At 56.1% G+C, this 17,150-nt stretch overlaps 1 protein-coding gene across 1 annotated transcript; it reads left to right on the top strand.

Moving 5' to 3' along the window:
- Window positions 1–14,748: 14,748 nt before the first annotated feature.
- On the top strand, window positions 14,749–16,901 carry B0H18DRAFT_914299 (uncharacterized protein). Its single transcript, XM_048041582.1, has 4 exons — window positions 14,749–14,998; window positions 15,053–15,416; window positions 15,468–16,383; window positions 16,439–16,901. The coding sequence occupies exons 1-4, from the start codon at window positions 14,773–14,775 to the stop codon at window positions 16,526–16,528; spliced, it is 1,596 nt and encodes a 531-aa protein (XP_047887638.1). The 5' UTR covers window positions 14,749–14,772; the 3' UTR covers window positions 16,529–16,901.
- Window positions 16,902–17,150: the final 249 nt, after the last annotated feature.

Genomic DNA, 17,150 nt, shown 5'->3' with positions numbered 1-17,150 from the left:
GCAGTACCGGCCTACACGGTGGCCCAGGAAGCGGAAGTTCTGGAGCATCGGCGGGATACACGGAGTGCGCGACTGACGGCACAGCTCCGCCTCGCGTCATCATCGAAGCAATAGGGTTGCGCGGCGAGATCCACCGCGGTGCAACCCCCCCAGTCTCGCTTCGCTGAGGAAGGGCCTATGGTCTCAAGGGGGAAGGGATCGACGTCGCCGTCGATTCCTTGGTGGAAATAGCAACGAAAGAATCGATACCACGTCCAAAGTTGGAGGTGGTACCAGAGAAAACAGTGAAAAAAATGAAAGTACCACGCCCTAGTATGGACGTGGTACCTAACATTACAAAAAATGGACTGGAAGTTCGTGAAGTACCCGATCCACCACGTCTGAAACCAGAGGTGGTGAACCGTCGGAAGGTACCGGTGCGAACAGGTAACCGACACGACACCGCAATGCCGGACATTGCGGAGGCCAATGTACCTATGGTACATTCAGCACAACAACCGCGTCGGGACTCACTTGGTCGATTGGACCCATTGGGTACAAACGATGAGGTAGACCGAGCCATACTAAACTTCCTCAAGGATGAGGAAGTTCGGCAGACACTCGACGACGACCCGCAGGTCGTCGCGAACAGGGAACAATGGATGAAAATGTGCGAGGACATCATGTGTTCCCCACCTCTCGAATTACCGCCGTTTCGAGATGTGAACCACCGCATACCTCTCATCGACCCTGACCTGTCCCTCCGGTACCACCTGCCCAGGTGTCCGGAGGCCATGAAACCGCAACTGCTCGACAAAATCGAACGGTACACGGCGGCAGGATGGTGGCAACCCATCCAGACGTCCCAGATCCCGAATGGTCAAGCAGCCCCACTTCTTTGCATAGCGAAGAAGTCGGGCAAACTACGTACAGTTATCGATGCGAGGAAACGCAACGACAACACGCGGAAAGACGTGACGCCTTTCCCTGACCAAGACCAGATCTGTATGGATGTGGCCCGGGCGAAGTTCAGGTCAAAGATTGACCTGTCCGACGCGTACGAACAGATCCGTATCGTGGCGGAGGATGTCTGGAAGACGGCGTTCTCCACCCCATACGGCACGTTCATCAGTCTGGTGATGCAACAAGGTGACGCCAATGCACCAGCGACTTTCCAGTCGCTGATGACTACAATATTCCGGGACTGTATCGGCCGGTTCGTCCACGTATACTTAGATGACATATTCGTGTTCTCCGATACAATCGAAGAACACGAAGAACATCTAAGGATAGTATTCGAGAGACTGAGGAAGGCGAAGCTCTACCTCAGTCAAACGAAATGCGACCTCTACTCGAGGCGCATGGACTGTCTGGGTCATCTAATAGATGACCGAGGACTACACGCCGACCGTGACAAGATGGAGAGGATTCGCACATGGCGAGCCCCGCGATCGTACAAGGAAGTACAGCGCTTCCTTGGACTGGTCAATTACCTCGCGCACTTCTTGCCCGAGATAAGTGGTTACACATCTCCGTTATCAGAGATGTGTCGCAATGAACGAACATTCGTATGGCGTGCGCTGCACGACAAGTGTTTTGAAGCCATCAAAGCACTTGCCAGTCGCGCACCCATACTCAAGCCCATCGACCCGAAGGTCGATGAGCCCATCTGGGTCATCACAGACGCCTCCGTCTTCGGAGTCGGAGCCGTCTATGGTCAAGGACCCGAGTGGCAGACGTGTCGACCTGCAGGGTTCCTATCCAAGAAGTTCTCGAGTGCACAACGCGCGTACCATACGTACGAGCAGGAGGCACTTGGAATTATGGAAGCCCTCCTCAAATGGGAGGACAAGCTGCTTGGCCGAAAAGTCAACATCGTCACGGACCATAAGGCCCTGACGTTCTTCAACGGCGTCGCCAATCCATCGAACCGGCAGGTTCGATGGTATGAGTACATCTCCCGCTTTGATTGTACGATATCGTACATCAAAGGCAGCGACAACAAGGTTGCCGACTGTTTGTCGAGGTACTACGAGAACGACACGCCGGACGACGTGGTCCCCATTCACCACATGGTGAATGCGGACGAACGGCTTGACCCCATGCGAGACGACCTGCCTTCCAATCGCATTCTCGAACTGAGAATGGGACAGATGGCGGCTCAAAGGTTGGACGAGAAGCGTCACGAACGTGAGACTGAGGCAGCAGCAATGGCTGCGGCGCAGAACAAGGACATTAGCAACGAAGCTATCGACCTCAGCGACCCGACGGTGGCTGAGGCCTTGACGTCGGGACCACCCTTGCGGACGAAGGTGGAACGAGATGTCGACTTCATCAAGACAGTGAAGTCGGGGTACCGAAACGACCATACGTTTCGTAAAGTGCTGGAGAATCCCCAGCACTTCAAGACCTTCGCAGTGCGCGACGGTCTGATCTACACAAAGAACCGCCAAGGAGTGGAGGTTCTATGTGTACCGAGGGTGCCGTTAAAACGTCGGTCGCTCACTGAGGTAGTGATCGACCACGCACATACCACACTGGGGCACTTCGGGCCGCAGAAAACGTCCGAATACATCAGACGTTGGTACTGGTGGCCGAGAATAGGTAAGGATGTCGACATGTTCTGCGTAACGTGCGGAACATGTCAGACGGCGAAACCGCGCAACCACCTACAAGCAGGGTGGTTGCACTCGCTACCAATTCCTACGAGGCCATGGATTTCCATGTCCATGGATTTCGTAGGACCGTTCCCGCAAGTCAATGGGTACGACTACCTGTGGGTAGTTGTATGCCGCCTCACGTCCATGGTACACCTCATACCTATCAAAACGACGACTACGGCCGCCGAACTCGCTGAACTCTACGTTCGCGAGATAGTACGACTACATGGACTCCCTGAGTCCATAGTCTCCGACCGAGATACGAAATTCACGTCAAAATTCTGGCGTGAAGTTCATAGGCTCCTAGGAGCGAAATTACTCATGTCGACGTCTTTCCATCCTCAGACGGATGGCATGACTGAGCGTGCGATACGTTCGGTATCCCAGATAATGCGGTCGATGGTCTCACCGGACCAACTCGACTGGGTAGATAGCTTACCCCTCACGGAGTTCGCTATCAACTCAGCATCCAGTGCATCCACTGGATTCGCGCCGTTCGAGTTGAACTACGGGTACATGCCCCGCATGATGGCCGGATTCTCCACGGACTCCAAGTACTCAGGAGTCCGTGAATTTGCCCAGCGAGCACGGCACTATCTGGAAATGGCACACGACGCTCTAATTGAGAGTCGTGTACACCAAACGTTCCACGCGAACAAATATCGACAAGAGGAACCAGAGTTCCACACAGGATCTCAAGTGTATCTGAGCACGCAGAACCTAGCACTACCCAAGGGTCGTGCTCGGAAACTGATGCCCAAATTCATTGGGCCGTATACAGTGACGGCGTGCAATCCAAGCACCTCCAACTATACGTTGGAGTTGCCGCAGGAATTGAAGGACCGGCGCATACACCCGACGTTCCATGTCTCCTTGCTTAGGAGACATGAGCCCAACGATGACGGTCTGTTCCCTAACCGGGAAGCCAAGTCGTTCTACGACTTCGGCAACGACGACCAGCAGGAATGGCTGGTCGACGATATACTGGGTCATCGATGGGACGGCAACCGTGTCGAATTCCACGTCCGATGGACGCTCGGCGACACATCTTGGGAGCCGTACGCCCACTGCAAGGACTTAGCGGCACTCGACGAGTACCTCACCTTACATGGCGCCAAATCATGGCGAACTCTTCCAAAGAAGAGTCCCAAGTAGACGTACCACCACTGCAAAGTAGTGGTGCGCGATGGCCAGGCAGGGCGGCACGACCACCGAGGTGGTGGTCGTGGCTGCAGCGATTGGTGGCTGGAGACGCTCGAAGGCGGGACTTCTTACCGGATTGGGCACGGACGCGTCGCTCGGAGTCAGGTGACCGCGGCAGGCGCCAACAAAGCCACAACTCTTGCTGCCGCCACTCCCCAACTCAAACTACCACCCACCTCACCGCTCACCGCACCTCGCCTCATCATGAGCACCAACGACTTCACCGTGCCTCACAACACCACGGACGCACCACCTGACGGTGGTGCGCCCGCACAGACGTCGCCGCCGTCGTCGGCTTTGCCGCCAACGTCGCCGACGCTGTCCGAGCTGCGCGTTCCCCCGCACCTCGACGAGCCGGTCGTCCTCAGCAATGAGGCGGCTACAATGATGCAGGTCGACCGTAACCGGCCGACCGCATCGTCGCAGTACCAGTTTGGTACTGCGACCACGAGCAGCCTGCTGCTCGCACCCTCTGGCACCAACTGGGTGCCGTACTTCCCCGTGACGCCGCTGGCGACACACCCCACCAGCCTCTGCAGCGTCTGCGAGGCCTTCGTCCACCACCTGCCCCGAGGTGGTGGCGACGCTGAGTACCAGCGCGTCGCGGAGAGTCTGGCCGTCCACATGCGGGCGGACGTGGCACACTCTCTGACACAGGAGGGTTGGTTGCAGGGGGGGAGGGACCTGGTCGACGCACTGCGTAACCAGGCGGTCGTCAACGACCAAATCATCGCGAGACTGCGCGAACAGGTGGAGTACGCCGCGCAGTCCGAGCAGGAGATGCGGCGGCGGCTCGCCGACGAAGAAGCCCGGGTGCGACGAAGGGACGAGCACACCCGCCGTCTCGTGGACGACATCGAGGACCTCCACGACGACATCGCGTACTACCGCCGACGACTGGACGACCGCCAGCAGTCGCCAAGCCCCCCTCCTCCGTCGCCAAAGCCCGCAGCGACGAACGAGCCCGCCAAGGAGGCTCGACAGGACAACCAGGCTGCGTCTTCGCAGACGCAGCCCACCCCAGCCTTGCCCCTGCAGCCATCGAGGTGGCCAACACCGGAGGCATCTTCGCAGATGCCACCGGCCCAGCCGCACGACCCAATGACCGCGGATTGGGACGACTTTCACCCGAGCGACGACGACGACGACGACGCCGACGCCGACGAAGAAAGTCGCCGTCTCAAGAAAGCCGTCGTCAGCCATCGCCTGAAGGGCAAGGGCAAGGCGCGGGCGACTAACACCAGTACTCTGGCGAGTACTGGTGCACCACCGGAGGCACCCCCAAACTGGCCGCCGTCCGCTCCACTCCCCGACAACTCGACCGTCTTGCAGGCGGTGACGCGACCAAAAAGAACACAAAAGCCACACAAAAACCCAACCGTGAGGTCGAGCAGTGGTATGCGAGGCCTCTGAGTCTATGAGATGTACGGGGGACTGTACAGTGGTCTAGGTAAGAAGGAGGAGGACGGACAAGACTCCGAACGACGTGGGAGAGCTTCGAAGATGTCGAAGACTGTTCGAAGACGAGGGCTAAGCCTCGAAGATAGGAGGGAGGGTTTCGACAGACGTGTCAAACGAACGGTGACAAGGAAGGCGAGCAACAGCAGGAGAAGAAGTGTAGAGCCTCTCGGGGCAACTACGAGCTGGCGAACGTACTGGCGAACTGACTGACTGACTGACTGGCTTCGAACGTACTGGCTGACTGGCGAACTTGCTGACTTTTGAACGTACTGGCTGACTGACGAACCTCGCCGGTGCGAGGTGAGATTGAGAGGGTAAGGGGGTCTCTGAGATTCGAAGGGAACCAGTCCCAGAGTATATACAGGGAAACACGGCTATTACCACTACGGAGCTCCGACGGCCCCAAACATCCGGCTATGGCTTCTAACACGTGACAACTGCTCTTGGGCTCGCTAACCAGTGGTCCAAAGGCCGACCGGCTATCACATGACGCCGGAAACCGAGACCACTCGTCGAGGATGTGAGACGACCTGCAAGGACTCACTGGACATCCTGTAGCATCCTATGGTCTCGCAGGAGATCTTCTAACACCGTAGCACGTCTTCTAACATGTTCGAGTGTCTTCTAACACATAGTGTATCTTCGAGTGACCTGCGTGCTCTGGGGTCGTCTAGATAGGTGGGTAGGTGCTCCTATAGTGTCACTGAGGTGCCGGAAGGTCGCGGATAGTCTTCTAAGGTGAGCCAGGGTTGGCTACGAACTTCGAAATCTTCGAACAGTTGTAGTGGATCTTCTAAGAGCTTCGGAGCATCGTAGAGGCCTAGATTGCGTTTTCGGGGCTTAGATAGCCTAGAGGCGTATCATCTCCCCCTTACTGAAATCCTGACCGTCCTCGGTCAGCGGGTATAGCAGATGAAGGGTGCTTGTTTCGTAGAGGACCACCGGGGTCGGTAGAAGGTGAAGGATGGTTGAAATTGGAGGTAGGACGTGAACTAAGGATTGCTTGGGTGGTATCATTGCCCCCTACGGCGGGAACAGCTCGTCTAGCACCGTAGAAGACCCTAGCTGTCTTCGTACAAAACACTGTCTGCATCCAGCTTGTCAAATGCATCTTCGAAGTGTTCGGAGGCTCCTAGGGACATCGTAGACTCCTTCTCCTTCTCTCTAGCCAGCGGTACACTGTGACGTGCGTGGCTGCGTGATTGAACGACCAATGGGCCGTGATAGCGAGGTCTCGTCTTCGCATTGGGTGACTGCCTGACTGACATGTTCGGAGCTTGCTCTAGGTCGTCTCGAAGGAAGTCGAGGTCCCTGACTGTCTCGTAACGCTCAGGCTCGACCCCGAGGTGCAGCGGGCATCTTTGCAAGGTATTCACTCTACGAACGATTAGGTTTGTTGGGTCTGGGGCCATGTCGGGTGGTAGGACTAGGTACGTGTCTTCGAACGTTCGGAGTTGTTGTTCATGCACTCCACGTCGATCCCATGGCCATAGATTGTCTCCAAAAGCGAAAAACAGTGCGGCAGTGACGAACAGCACCACACACATGTAGAAGACTCTCGACACGTGTTTGGGTGGACCTGCTGGTTGCGAGAGCAATAGGGTATGTTCGACGTCTTCGAGGTGTGGGTCTAGCTTTCGAGGCGTGTCTGGTGATGGTACTACCAAGTGGTCGTGGTGATCCTCCCCCTTACTGAAATTGTGACCGTCCTCGGTCAGCGCAGAGATAGATACAAGAGACGGGCGGGGCGGGGAGGGAAGCATGGGCTGCTCGTCATGCTCGGGCAACATAGTAGCCAGTGGAGGTGACAGGCCATCCATCGTAGGAGTGTTCGAAGATTTTGGCGGTAGCACAGCGCACGGTAACTTCGAAGACGTAGGAGCAGAGTCTGACAACATCGAAGGAGTGGGGGTAGACATCATAGGAGGATCCAAAGGCGTCGTAGTTGCAGAAAGATAGTCCGAACTTTTCGGAGCGTAAGCATAAGCATCCAATGATTTCGGAGGCATAGCAGGAAGGTCGGAAGGTTCCGGAGATGGGAGGGGACAGTTCGACGATTCTAGAAATGGCATAAGAGGCTTCGAAGATTTCGTAGACCTGGGATGGTGGTCTGACAATCTCAGAGATGTAGCTCGAAAGTTCGAAGATTCTTGAGACGTAGGAGCGTGGTGTTGCAATTCTGAAGGGATAGAAGGGGTGTCAAACGTCGTAGGAGTGTTCAAGGATTCCATCAGCGTAGAGAGATTGTTCGAAGACATCTGTTGATAGTCCGAAAATCTCGGAGACATGGCTTGACCGTTCGAAGATTTCGGAGACGTAGGGGCATGATCTGGCCATTTCGGAGAGATAGGCGGAGTGTCCAATGTCGTAGGAGCACTCAAAGATTCCGTCGACGTGGGGAGATCACCGTTCAAAGGCTTCAAAGACATAGGTCGATAGTCCGAACATTTCGGAGGTGCAGGTTGGTCATCTGACAATCTCGGAGACGTAGGTCGACTGTCCGAAGATTTCGAAGATGTAGGTCGTATGTCTGAAGACTTTGAAGACGTAGGAGTCTCTTCTAACGTAAGGCTGCCCTCCGGAAGGTCCCCTAACACGGTGACAGCTGGGGAAGTGTCTTCGATCATAAGGCTGTAGTTCGAAAGTGGTTCCATAGCTGCAGTGTTTGTAGACGCCTGGTTCGTCTTGCGCTCCGCCGTCCGAGGCGTCAGTGCTGCCCAGTATCGGTCGCGAAGGTACGAAGGCAATTTTCGAAGCTCCTCAGATGTCAATGGTACACACGGAGTGTTCAATGAGGACTCGACAGCCAGTTCGGCAAGCTGGGGCGGGGGCTGTGCTATAAAGAAGCTGGCTCGGCTCTGTCGCTTCGTGGGAGATGCTTCGAAATTTCGAGGGCTCGCTTCGAACTTCGTAGGGGTCGCTTCGAAACGTTGGGTGGGAGGAGGTGCGTAGGTCATGTCTCGAACATTTGCAGATGGGAAAGCGGGACTCTCGGTGTCGATGGTAGGTCGGACGACTGGCGCAGGCGCTAGGGTACTTGGTCTTGTCTTCGAACATGACAGGCAGTTTGGGGCTCGCTCCGAAAACTTCGAACACGTCATGGGTAGTAGTGGTTGATCAGCCAGGTGGGTGTTCGAGCGTAGGGGATGCTTCTCGATGACAACTCGGTCGACAACGGTCTGCTTATGCTGTTCCCGAGCATAGATCTCCGTCAACCGTGATAGCTGGGCGTCCATGCAGGCTAGCATCTCTCCAATGTCGAGGGCATGCGTAGGGATAGGCGGACTCTTGACTGCTTCATAGAGCAACTGCATGGCTGTAGCGCCTTGCATAGCACTGCCTGAACCACTCGAAGACGACGAACTGAGTCCTAACTTGCTCGAACGACGTGCATGTTCGTAGATAGCGTCTCGGAGGGTCTCACTGTCTCGGCGACTCATGAAGCGGTTGTCGAACGAGACGATCTTGCCATCGGGGTTCCGTCGACACAGGCCCTTCTTCCTGTCTTCTTCGAACATCTCGCAGTCACCGATCCAACATCCCGAACGTCCGCAATAGAAGCACCGAGGGCTGTCACGACTGTTCGAGAATTCAGGTGACCGGCTGTGAGACTGCTGGGCCTCGAGGGTCTTGATCAGCGTCTGTAGCAATGGTAGGAGGTCTTCGGACTTCGTGGTCACAGGTGGGGATGGCAGGATAGACGCAGCGGGTGTGGTCGTAGGCATAGGGGGACGAGCTTGCCGAAAGGTCGAAGCTGGTGTAGGACCATCTAACACCCACTGTGCTGACTCGTAGATCTCTGCGAACGTCCAGGGCTTCCTTCGAGAGCGGTCAGGGTTCCGCATGAACAGGCACTGCTCGATGGGACCCCAGAGCGTATTCGGAAAGCCTTGCTGGAACTTCCGATCTTGTTCGAGTGTCGAAAGCGAACCTCGAGCGATCAGGTACTCCGAAATCATGTAGAAGTCGCGGTAGTAGGCAGCGAGGTGGAGGGCATTGGTCATCCCGAGTTCTATGCGATCATGGACGACCGTGTCGAGATCAGCGAGCGAGTACTTGTGCTCGTCATCAGCTCCAGGATAGAGTGCTCGTAGGGCGGTCACGAACTCCTCGTAGGGCTTCGTAGCATCCTTGAATGTTGGCTGCATCATCCATAGGTCGGAGACGCGGATAGGAGGGTAGCGAACTGCCCATGACTTCTTGTCGGAGTCGTCGGTAACTCGGCATCGTGCGAAGTGTGTTTCGAGGTCTTGGAAAAAGCGGTTGAATGAGAAAGGTTCTGACTCGTCAAAGACAGGTGCAGTGGAGTGTCCGCGTGCAGGCATTGAAGCCGCCTTCGAGGCTGGTGCTCCTGCGTCGGTCATATTCGGACTCAGCTTCGAAGTGTTAGAAGGAGTTGGCGAAGCGATAGAAGGGATTGTTGAAATGTTCGAAGGTATTGTCGAAGTGTTCGAAGGGTTAGGGGTGTCGACGGTCGAAGTCCGTCGCGGCGCGGACTGCTCTGGTCCTGGAGGGACTGACGACACTCTACGACTGGTGGGTATGGGTAGACGTGAGGTGGAAGATCCTCTATGCGTGGTGACTGTGGCTGAGGTGGGTTCCTCTCCTTCGAGAAGTGGTGATGGTGTTAGAAGCGGTAGAGGGGATCCGAAGACTAGTGCCTCTAAGTCGTCTGCAAGCAAGAGTCTTCAAGCACGTCTGGAATGGGATGGGGTAGTAGGCACTTGGTCTCGAACGGAGCGTTCCGGATCGTCGTGATCGGGGACAAGCTCGACGTTTTCGGGCGAAGAGGGGATAGTCGAAGGTCCTGGGAGAGGGTTGCTATGCCTGCGAAAGGCGGCGGCTGATCGGGGACCTAGTCTACTGTCGATAGCGAGTGCGAGGAGAGGACTTTCGTAGTCTCGGTAGTCTTCAGGGTTGACTTCGAAGTTCCGACGCGGCGGAATCTTGCTCTATATCCCCCTCGCGGTGGGCTCCAAGATGACGCGACCAAAAAGAACACAAAAGCCACACAAAAACCCAACCGTGAGGTCGAGCAGTGGTATGCGAGGCCTCTGAGTCTATGAGATGTACGGGGGACTGTACAGTGGTCTAGGTAAGAAGGAGGAGGACGGACAAGACTCCGAACGACGTGGGAGAGCTTCGAAGATGTCGAAGACTGTTCGAAGACGAGGGCTAAGCCTCGAAGATAGGAGGGAGGGTTTCGACAGACGTGTCAAACGAACGGTGACAAGGAAGGCGAGCAACAGCAGGAGAAGAAGTGTAGAGCCTCTCGGGGCAACTACGAGCTGGCGAACGTACTGGCGAACTGACTGACTGACTGACTGGCTTCGAACGTACTGGCTGACTGGCGAACTTGCTGACTTTTGAACGTACTGGCTGACTGACGAACCTCGCCGGTGCGAGGTGAGATTGAGAGGGTAAGGGGGTCTCTGAGATTCGAAGGGAACCAGTCCCAGAGTATATACAGGGAAACACGGCTATTACCACTACGGAGCTCCGACGGCCCCAAACATCCGGCTATGGCTTCTAACACGTGACAACTGCTCTTGGGCTCGCTAACCAGTGGTCCAAAGGCCGACCGGCTATCACATGACGCCGGAAACCGAGACCACTCGTCGAGGATGTGAGACGACCTGCAAGGACTCACTGGACATCCTGTAGCATCCTATGGTCTCGCAGGAGATCTTCTAACACCGTAGCACGTCTTCTAACATGTTCGAGTGTCTTCTAACACATAGTGTATCTTCGAGTGACCTGCGTGCTCTGGGGTCGTCTAGATAGGTGGGTAGGTGCTCCTATAGTGTCACTGAGGTGCCGGAAGGTCGCGGATAGTCTTCTAAGGTGAGCCAGGGTTGGCTACGAACTTCGAAATCTTCGAACAGTTGTAGTGGATCTTCTAAGAGCTTCGGAGCATCGTAGAGGCCTAGATTGCGTTTTCGGGGCTTAGATAGCCTAGAGGCGTATCAGCGGGCGAGTGGCACAACTACATCCCTCGTAGTCGTGCCGAGGCGGAGATCATCCGTCGACGGGCCCTGGTAGACGAGCAGGCGAGGTTCCGGGTGCGGGACCTTATCCACCAGGCCCAGGTGGACCAGAGGATAGGAGCGGTTGAGGGGCCGCGTTGGCTGATGCAGCAATGGCAACCCCCCCGTCGGACGCAGGACCAGGAGGTCGGCGACATGGCCCGGGCCATGCAGGAGAGCCGCGAGGAGCATCGACGACGGGCGAATGCACCGCCAGCCGGAACGGCGGGCGCAGGGCCGTCGGGGAGTCGTACCGCGGCCTCAACGGCGGGACCCTCAGCGGGAACGGCCCCTGCCGCCTCGTCGACGACCACGGCGACGTGGTCGAATACGGGAGCGACGTCGAGCAAGCGGCGGGCCAGGTCGCCGGCGGGACGAGCGGCCACCGCCCCGCCCAAGAAGAAGTCGAGGGGCGGGTTGGCCCAGCCGACGAACCAGTCGACGGCACTCGAATGGCACGAGTGGTACCGCGTCAATCGCGACCGCATACCGCTGGGTATGCGCGTCGACCGTGGAGGACGGCCGAACGTCGACGACGTTGAGGCCCTGCACCTCACGCGTCGATTGGCCCCAACGACAACGCAGTCGCGTCGTCCTTGGGAAGTCGCCACGGGACGGCTGTTCTCCATCCCGGGCCTGTACCGACGACTGGTACAGGAAGGAGCTTACCCGCTGGGAGCTGGACGGGCTACCGTCGCGTTCCCCGCGAGCCTGGCCGACATCACTATATTTGATGTCGCCCGTTGGTTCTCGCGGATGGGGTACCATCCGGACGAGGTAGGATTCCTCGAGGAATTCTATCGGCGTCGGAGGAACGAGCACGAGGGCCGGGCGATTGATACTGCGGCGCCGTATGCTACGTACCCGTCCGTAGGGAGCGATGTGGTCCATGAGCATGTCGTCCACATCAACGACATGCCCCCCATCCCTGCGAACGTCTACATCCCCACGGATGTAGTCAACGACGTCGAGATGGACAACGACACTCAGGCGGACGACCCGGGTGCGGAGCGTGACATGTAGCGGCCGCTGGCCCGCTACGTATCCAAGGTCGCATAACTCCCTCGAGTTATGTGTGACGACGATGGCGGATGTGCTGCTCACTGACGCGACTCGCGAGTCGTTGTCTACAGTACAGCGTCGTCCTCATCGTACCATTCGCTACCACCGTCGGGTCGTCGCATCTCCAATTGTATTTCTATTTTTATTCTACTGTACATCGCTGTGGACCGTGGACGGGTCCAAGGGGGGAGAGTGTAACGTGGCTACGTTACATTCACGTAGTTACTAAATTAGGACATATAATGTATCTACGATCGCGTGCGTAGGCGCCGTCCCTTAAGGACGGCGCCAGCGAGTGTGGGAGTTCCAGTTCCTTTACACTCGTCACCGATACCGCACCACTCTGGAATAGAGACTGGGTGCAGCGTATCACGGCGTGAGTAAGGGGGCGTTACACCTACGATCGCGTGGTCCGAGACCTTGGTACTGCTCGAACAAGTCAACCAGGCCGAGCGTCGTCCCCTCGCGAACCCGCAGTATCAGCGCGAGTCGTTGATCCTGTCCGACTTTCGCCAGCTGCCCGATAACCTCGAGGCCATGGGTCGAGCAATTCACAACATCGCAGTCGACCAGCGCCACACGCACGGCACCCTCGTTGGGTTGCTCGAAAGCCTACTCGAGCGCGTCAACACTGACCGTGGCGCCGACACCGGTCCGTCTGTTCGTAGGGGTAGAGGTGGAGGTCACGGGTGTGGTGGTCGAGGACATAGATACGAGAGTTGCCGGGGGCGTCACTAGCTAGGTTGACGTAACCATGTACTTGCTCCGGAGTCCTACCAATGTAGCGACGCTTCTAAACCGCTTGCCTCCGCCACTAAGGGTTCCGAACATCGACGCCTGAGCTTCGAACATCGGGCGGTTCCCTCGAACGGACGGGCAGTGCGTCGACCGTTCTGACTTAGTGTACCGTTGTATCGACCGTAAATGGCGTTTTCGGTGGGTAGGTGAGCTAAGGGCTCATCACCGCATGTACCTACCGTACGGGCCTAAAACATGGAGAATAAAAAAAAATAAAAAAAAGAGGCAAGCTAGCGCGTGCTCGCATTCGACTACCCTGCGCGCTGGCAGCGGCACGAGTCGTACTGCAGGCCGTTCGCGGAGTGCCACGAGAAATGATATCGGTAAATGTCAGCTATTACCATCTCAGCCATTTGCTGTACTAGTCCTTCGGTCTCATCCCGCCTTCGGGCGAGCACTGGCACTTACTGATCAGCGAGCGGCTACGCTTCTCCGGGTACAAATGTCCTCCTAGGAAATAAGGCGAGAGTCCTACAGCATTCTGCACGCAATTTTCTGGTCTCACTCCTTCACTGGCTATGTACCACGACAGTTCTCTTGCCATGGAGCTAGTTTGGAACCTTACGACGCTTCCGCCCGGACACTCAATACACGCCTCATGATGCGGCTTCGCATAGCAAGTCTGAAGCCGAGGATTCCACGGGTCAGTGCAAGGTCAGTGCGCCTTAGGTGCGCCAGACAGCGCTGATCATATCGAGCGGAGCCGCTGTGTGACAGATATGATGGTGAGAACACAGCCCGCAACCTTCTTGCGTGTTTTACGGCTTCCTACCGGCCATTCCAGCTACAGCTAAGTTAAGTAATTCCATATTGCTATACCCTCAGGCCTCGGCGCTCAAGTGCGCATGCGTCTGCATGCGTACAGGCAGAGCAAGTCAGGCATTAGTATCCATACATAGGGAATTCTTGGGGCATTCCCATCAGGATTGTACCGTAACAAGCAACGTCGAGGGCGAGGTAGACCGAGGTTCGTGGTCGAGGTAAACCGACAGAGGGTACGGATTGCTTGACGAGACAATATTTAAGTATGATTTGGCCCGACGACTCCCGCCTGTGCGCGCTGTTTCGGGAAGGGTCTACATAGAATATGGAATTATAAGCGGTATCATGTCCGGGCGCTTTGTCGGTAGCCGATGCCCCGTATAGTACTTGGCTACTTATAAGTAAGTATACAAGCACAAACTTCTAAGGATCGCTGTTACTTACCGGTCGGAAGAGCATGCCTGGGCGTCCTCCGAACAGCACCTCTTCAGAGGGTTCACCGCACAAACAGCCTTAGGCCACTTCCGGCTTTGATAAGGTGTGAAAGGTCCTTGCCCGCAGCCCGCAACGGACACTTTCGGATCCGTGGGGAGGAAAAGAGGCGGCACAATATCGCCATCAGCTTCTCCCATTCGTCTCCTCCTCCTCGTGTATCATGCAACGTTTCAACGTATTCGGGTTCCTTGACAGCGTCTATCATCATCTATCTTGGATTGGCTTCCGGACACACTTGGTGTTGCCTTCTCGATGAGCCCTGCTAAGTACATAAGTAATGTCGGACGCCGTGCTGGGGTTCCCTCCTGTACCCGTTATCGCCCTTCATGCGCTGGCAGCATACTCTGGCCCTGCCTCTTTACGCGTCCAGCATTGTGCTGGGAGTCTGTGCCCATGAGCAGGTACCATTGGCACCTATCCCTGACTCCCGATATGATACCCAGCACTTAAGGCCGTGGGACGAGCGGCCTAGCAAAGATGCCACGGGAAACCTCATTTTCCAGTCGTTGGCCTCACTGCTGCAGCTCGCACCGAACTCTAAATATATTAACGGTGCGCACATCGTTCTACTCAAGTTCAAGGTATTGACCACCAAGTATTCTCAAGGTCATGCGATTATCCGTGCCAGTATCCCTCCGGGTACTCTCCTCTATCATGGGCGTCACACAAAAGAGCCGCCGACGAGGGACTGGATTGCATTCGACCCGGAACACTCTCAGGTCTTTACAGGAGGCTTGAACAGCACACTCTTCACGTATAGCGCCACGCGTGAACTCAACTTACTCTTCTTCGACGGTGCTAGTGGGAACAAGTTCGGTGGGACTGTCGATACACAAGACGTCCTCTTCTGGGGCGAAGTGAACTATGATGCCCATGATAAATGGTTCGGCGAAGAGGCGCGCTTCCGCAAAATGTGCGAATGGGGCAAGCAGTACGGCCTTGATGGAATTGTCAGGATGCAGATCGACTTGTGAGTGTGCCTCCATGCATACTCGCATATGTGTTGACATTGGGCGCACAGCGAGCTCATGTACTGCAACATCTCGGATGGGCTGGAGTTGGTCTCCGCCCACTCGCTAGTCGCCAACGATGGATTCAAGTTCGTCGCTGTTGTCTCTGACAATGTCACGGCGACGTATTCTTCCGCGCACATGGCTCCGTTGCCCACAGCTCTGCCGCCGTTGCATCGCGAGCCCATGGTACCACCAGCAGGCTGGAAAGGTAGTTTGCCTTCAAGCTTCGCTGAGGTCAGACATACAGGTACCTGGCACAACTCGGGCGAGGTGCGCATCCGAGTCGACCCATCGACCATGGTCTCGTTCTACGATCCGGCCCTCACATCCCTCGTCGAATCGCGCCGCTCGTCCAAACGCCCAGAATATCGGCTGATGGGCATATCGAAAGAGGATGTCGCGCGTGTGCAGGCGGACGTCACGGAGATGCTGGCTCGGGACCCAGCCGGCAAGAGTGGTGTGGATTGGCAAGGCCTTGCGCGTGTCATCCAGGATCGGTTCTTCGACCGGCTGCCGTTCGTGCGCCACCTCCTTCATCAACCCTACAGCAATGCGTCCGAGCATGTACTGGCCATACGCAGACAACTCCTCGTGTCGCTCCTCCCTTACATGCACCGCGAGCATGTCGGCACCCCGGAGTGGTATGCGCAGATGGCTGAGGAGTGCGCGACGCAGTACACGGCGCGTCTCCCGCTGTCGAAGTTCACAAAGCAGGAGCGTGTCCTGTACAATGCGACGAAGGAGGTACTGCACGAGATCTGCCGCGTATACACGGAGGCTTGGAGGGGTGCGTTTGACGTCGAAGAACAGAGTGTGGAGGTCGTATCACGCCTCCTGGTGGAATGGAGAGGAGAGTTCGACGCTCTGATCAAATGGCTAGATTGGCCAGCGTGGATGAAGTGCGATCCTGCCTGCGGCGTAGACGTGAGTATGAAATTTGTGGAGCAGCAACATACTTTGCTGAACGATTTGGCTACAGGAATTCTGTTTCTGGCCGCAAGGTGCTATTTGGGAATCGGATTCCGACCGTCAACCCCAATGTCTGCCTTTGAACAAAGACACGTTGTGATGGGCGATCCATGACTAGAGCGATCCATCCCTTGTGTTTGTGAAAACGTAGACTTCCGGTGCCCTCAGGTTGCAATGACCCCTCTGTTTCCCTGCGCGAGATTACTCACGGCCAAATTGCGGCCAAACGCATGTTATCGAACTACTTGCGCAGACATCATGAGTCAGGAAGAGCCCATGTGCTGTCGATATCATGTGAAGTTGCATAACATCCAGCTACAGCTGCCGATGTTATATAGTACGTGTGTCATTGTTCGAGCTCACTGGCATGCCTCGTGAACAACTCTCCTCCTGTACGCACTAATACTTGGAAGGTCATTGAGGCCGAGGCGTTCCCTGACGACGTGATTGCGTTGAACCACTCCAGATAGAATAGTGCCAAAATTTTCATTGTCCGGTATCGTACTATTACAACGAATGCGATACAAGCTACACGGTACGTACGACAGTATCAAAATGTACGGCGAACATATATCATGAAGGGCCTCATAATGAGATCTTCAGTTCTGAAAGTCGCCCGGATGTCTGTTGATTAGACAGATATCCGTCGGTTGTTCTTGGCGATTCACCAGAACCGATGCAGAGTGGATGCGTAGAGCAGCTGCCCGGGCAGAAAGACGCCA

The sequence above is a fragment of the Fomitopsis serialis genome (genome assembly GCF_022376445.1).
Source record: "Fomitopsis serialis strain Sig1Antser10 chromosome Unknown B0H18scaffold_120, whole genome shotgun sequence".
Taxonomy (NCBI): Eukaryota; Fungi; Basidiomycota; class Agaricomycetes; order Polyporales; family Fomitopsidaceae; genus Fomitopsis; species Fomitopsis serialis.
Note: the sequence above shows the minus strand (reverse complement) of the source record. Positions and strands in the feature narration are given on the sequence as shown.

Coding starts and splice junctions, on each gene's coding strand:
- B0H18DRAFT_914299 (XM_048041582.1), top strand. CDS start 14,773: ATGCGCTGGCAGCATACTCTGGCCCTGCCTCTTTACGCGTCCAGCATT. Junction 15,417..15,467: donor GTCAGGATGCAGATCGACTT/GTGAGTGTGCCT, acceptor TTGGGCGCACAG/CGAGCTCATGTACTGCAACA. Junction 16,384..16,438: donor ATCCTGCCTGCGGCGTAGAC/GTGAGTATGAAA, acceptor ATTTGGCTACAG/GAATTCTGTTTCTGGCCGCA.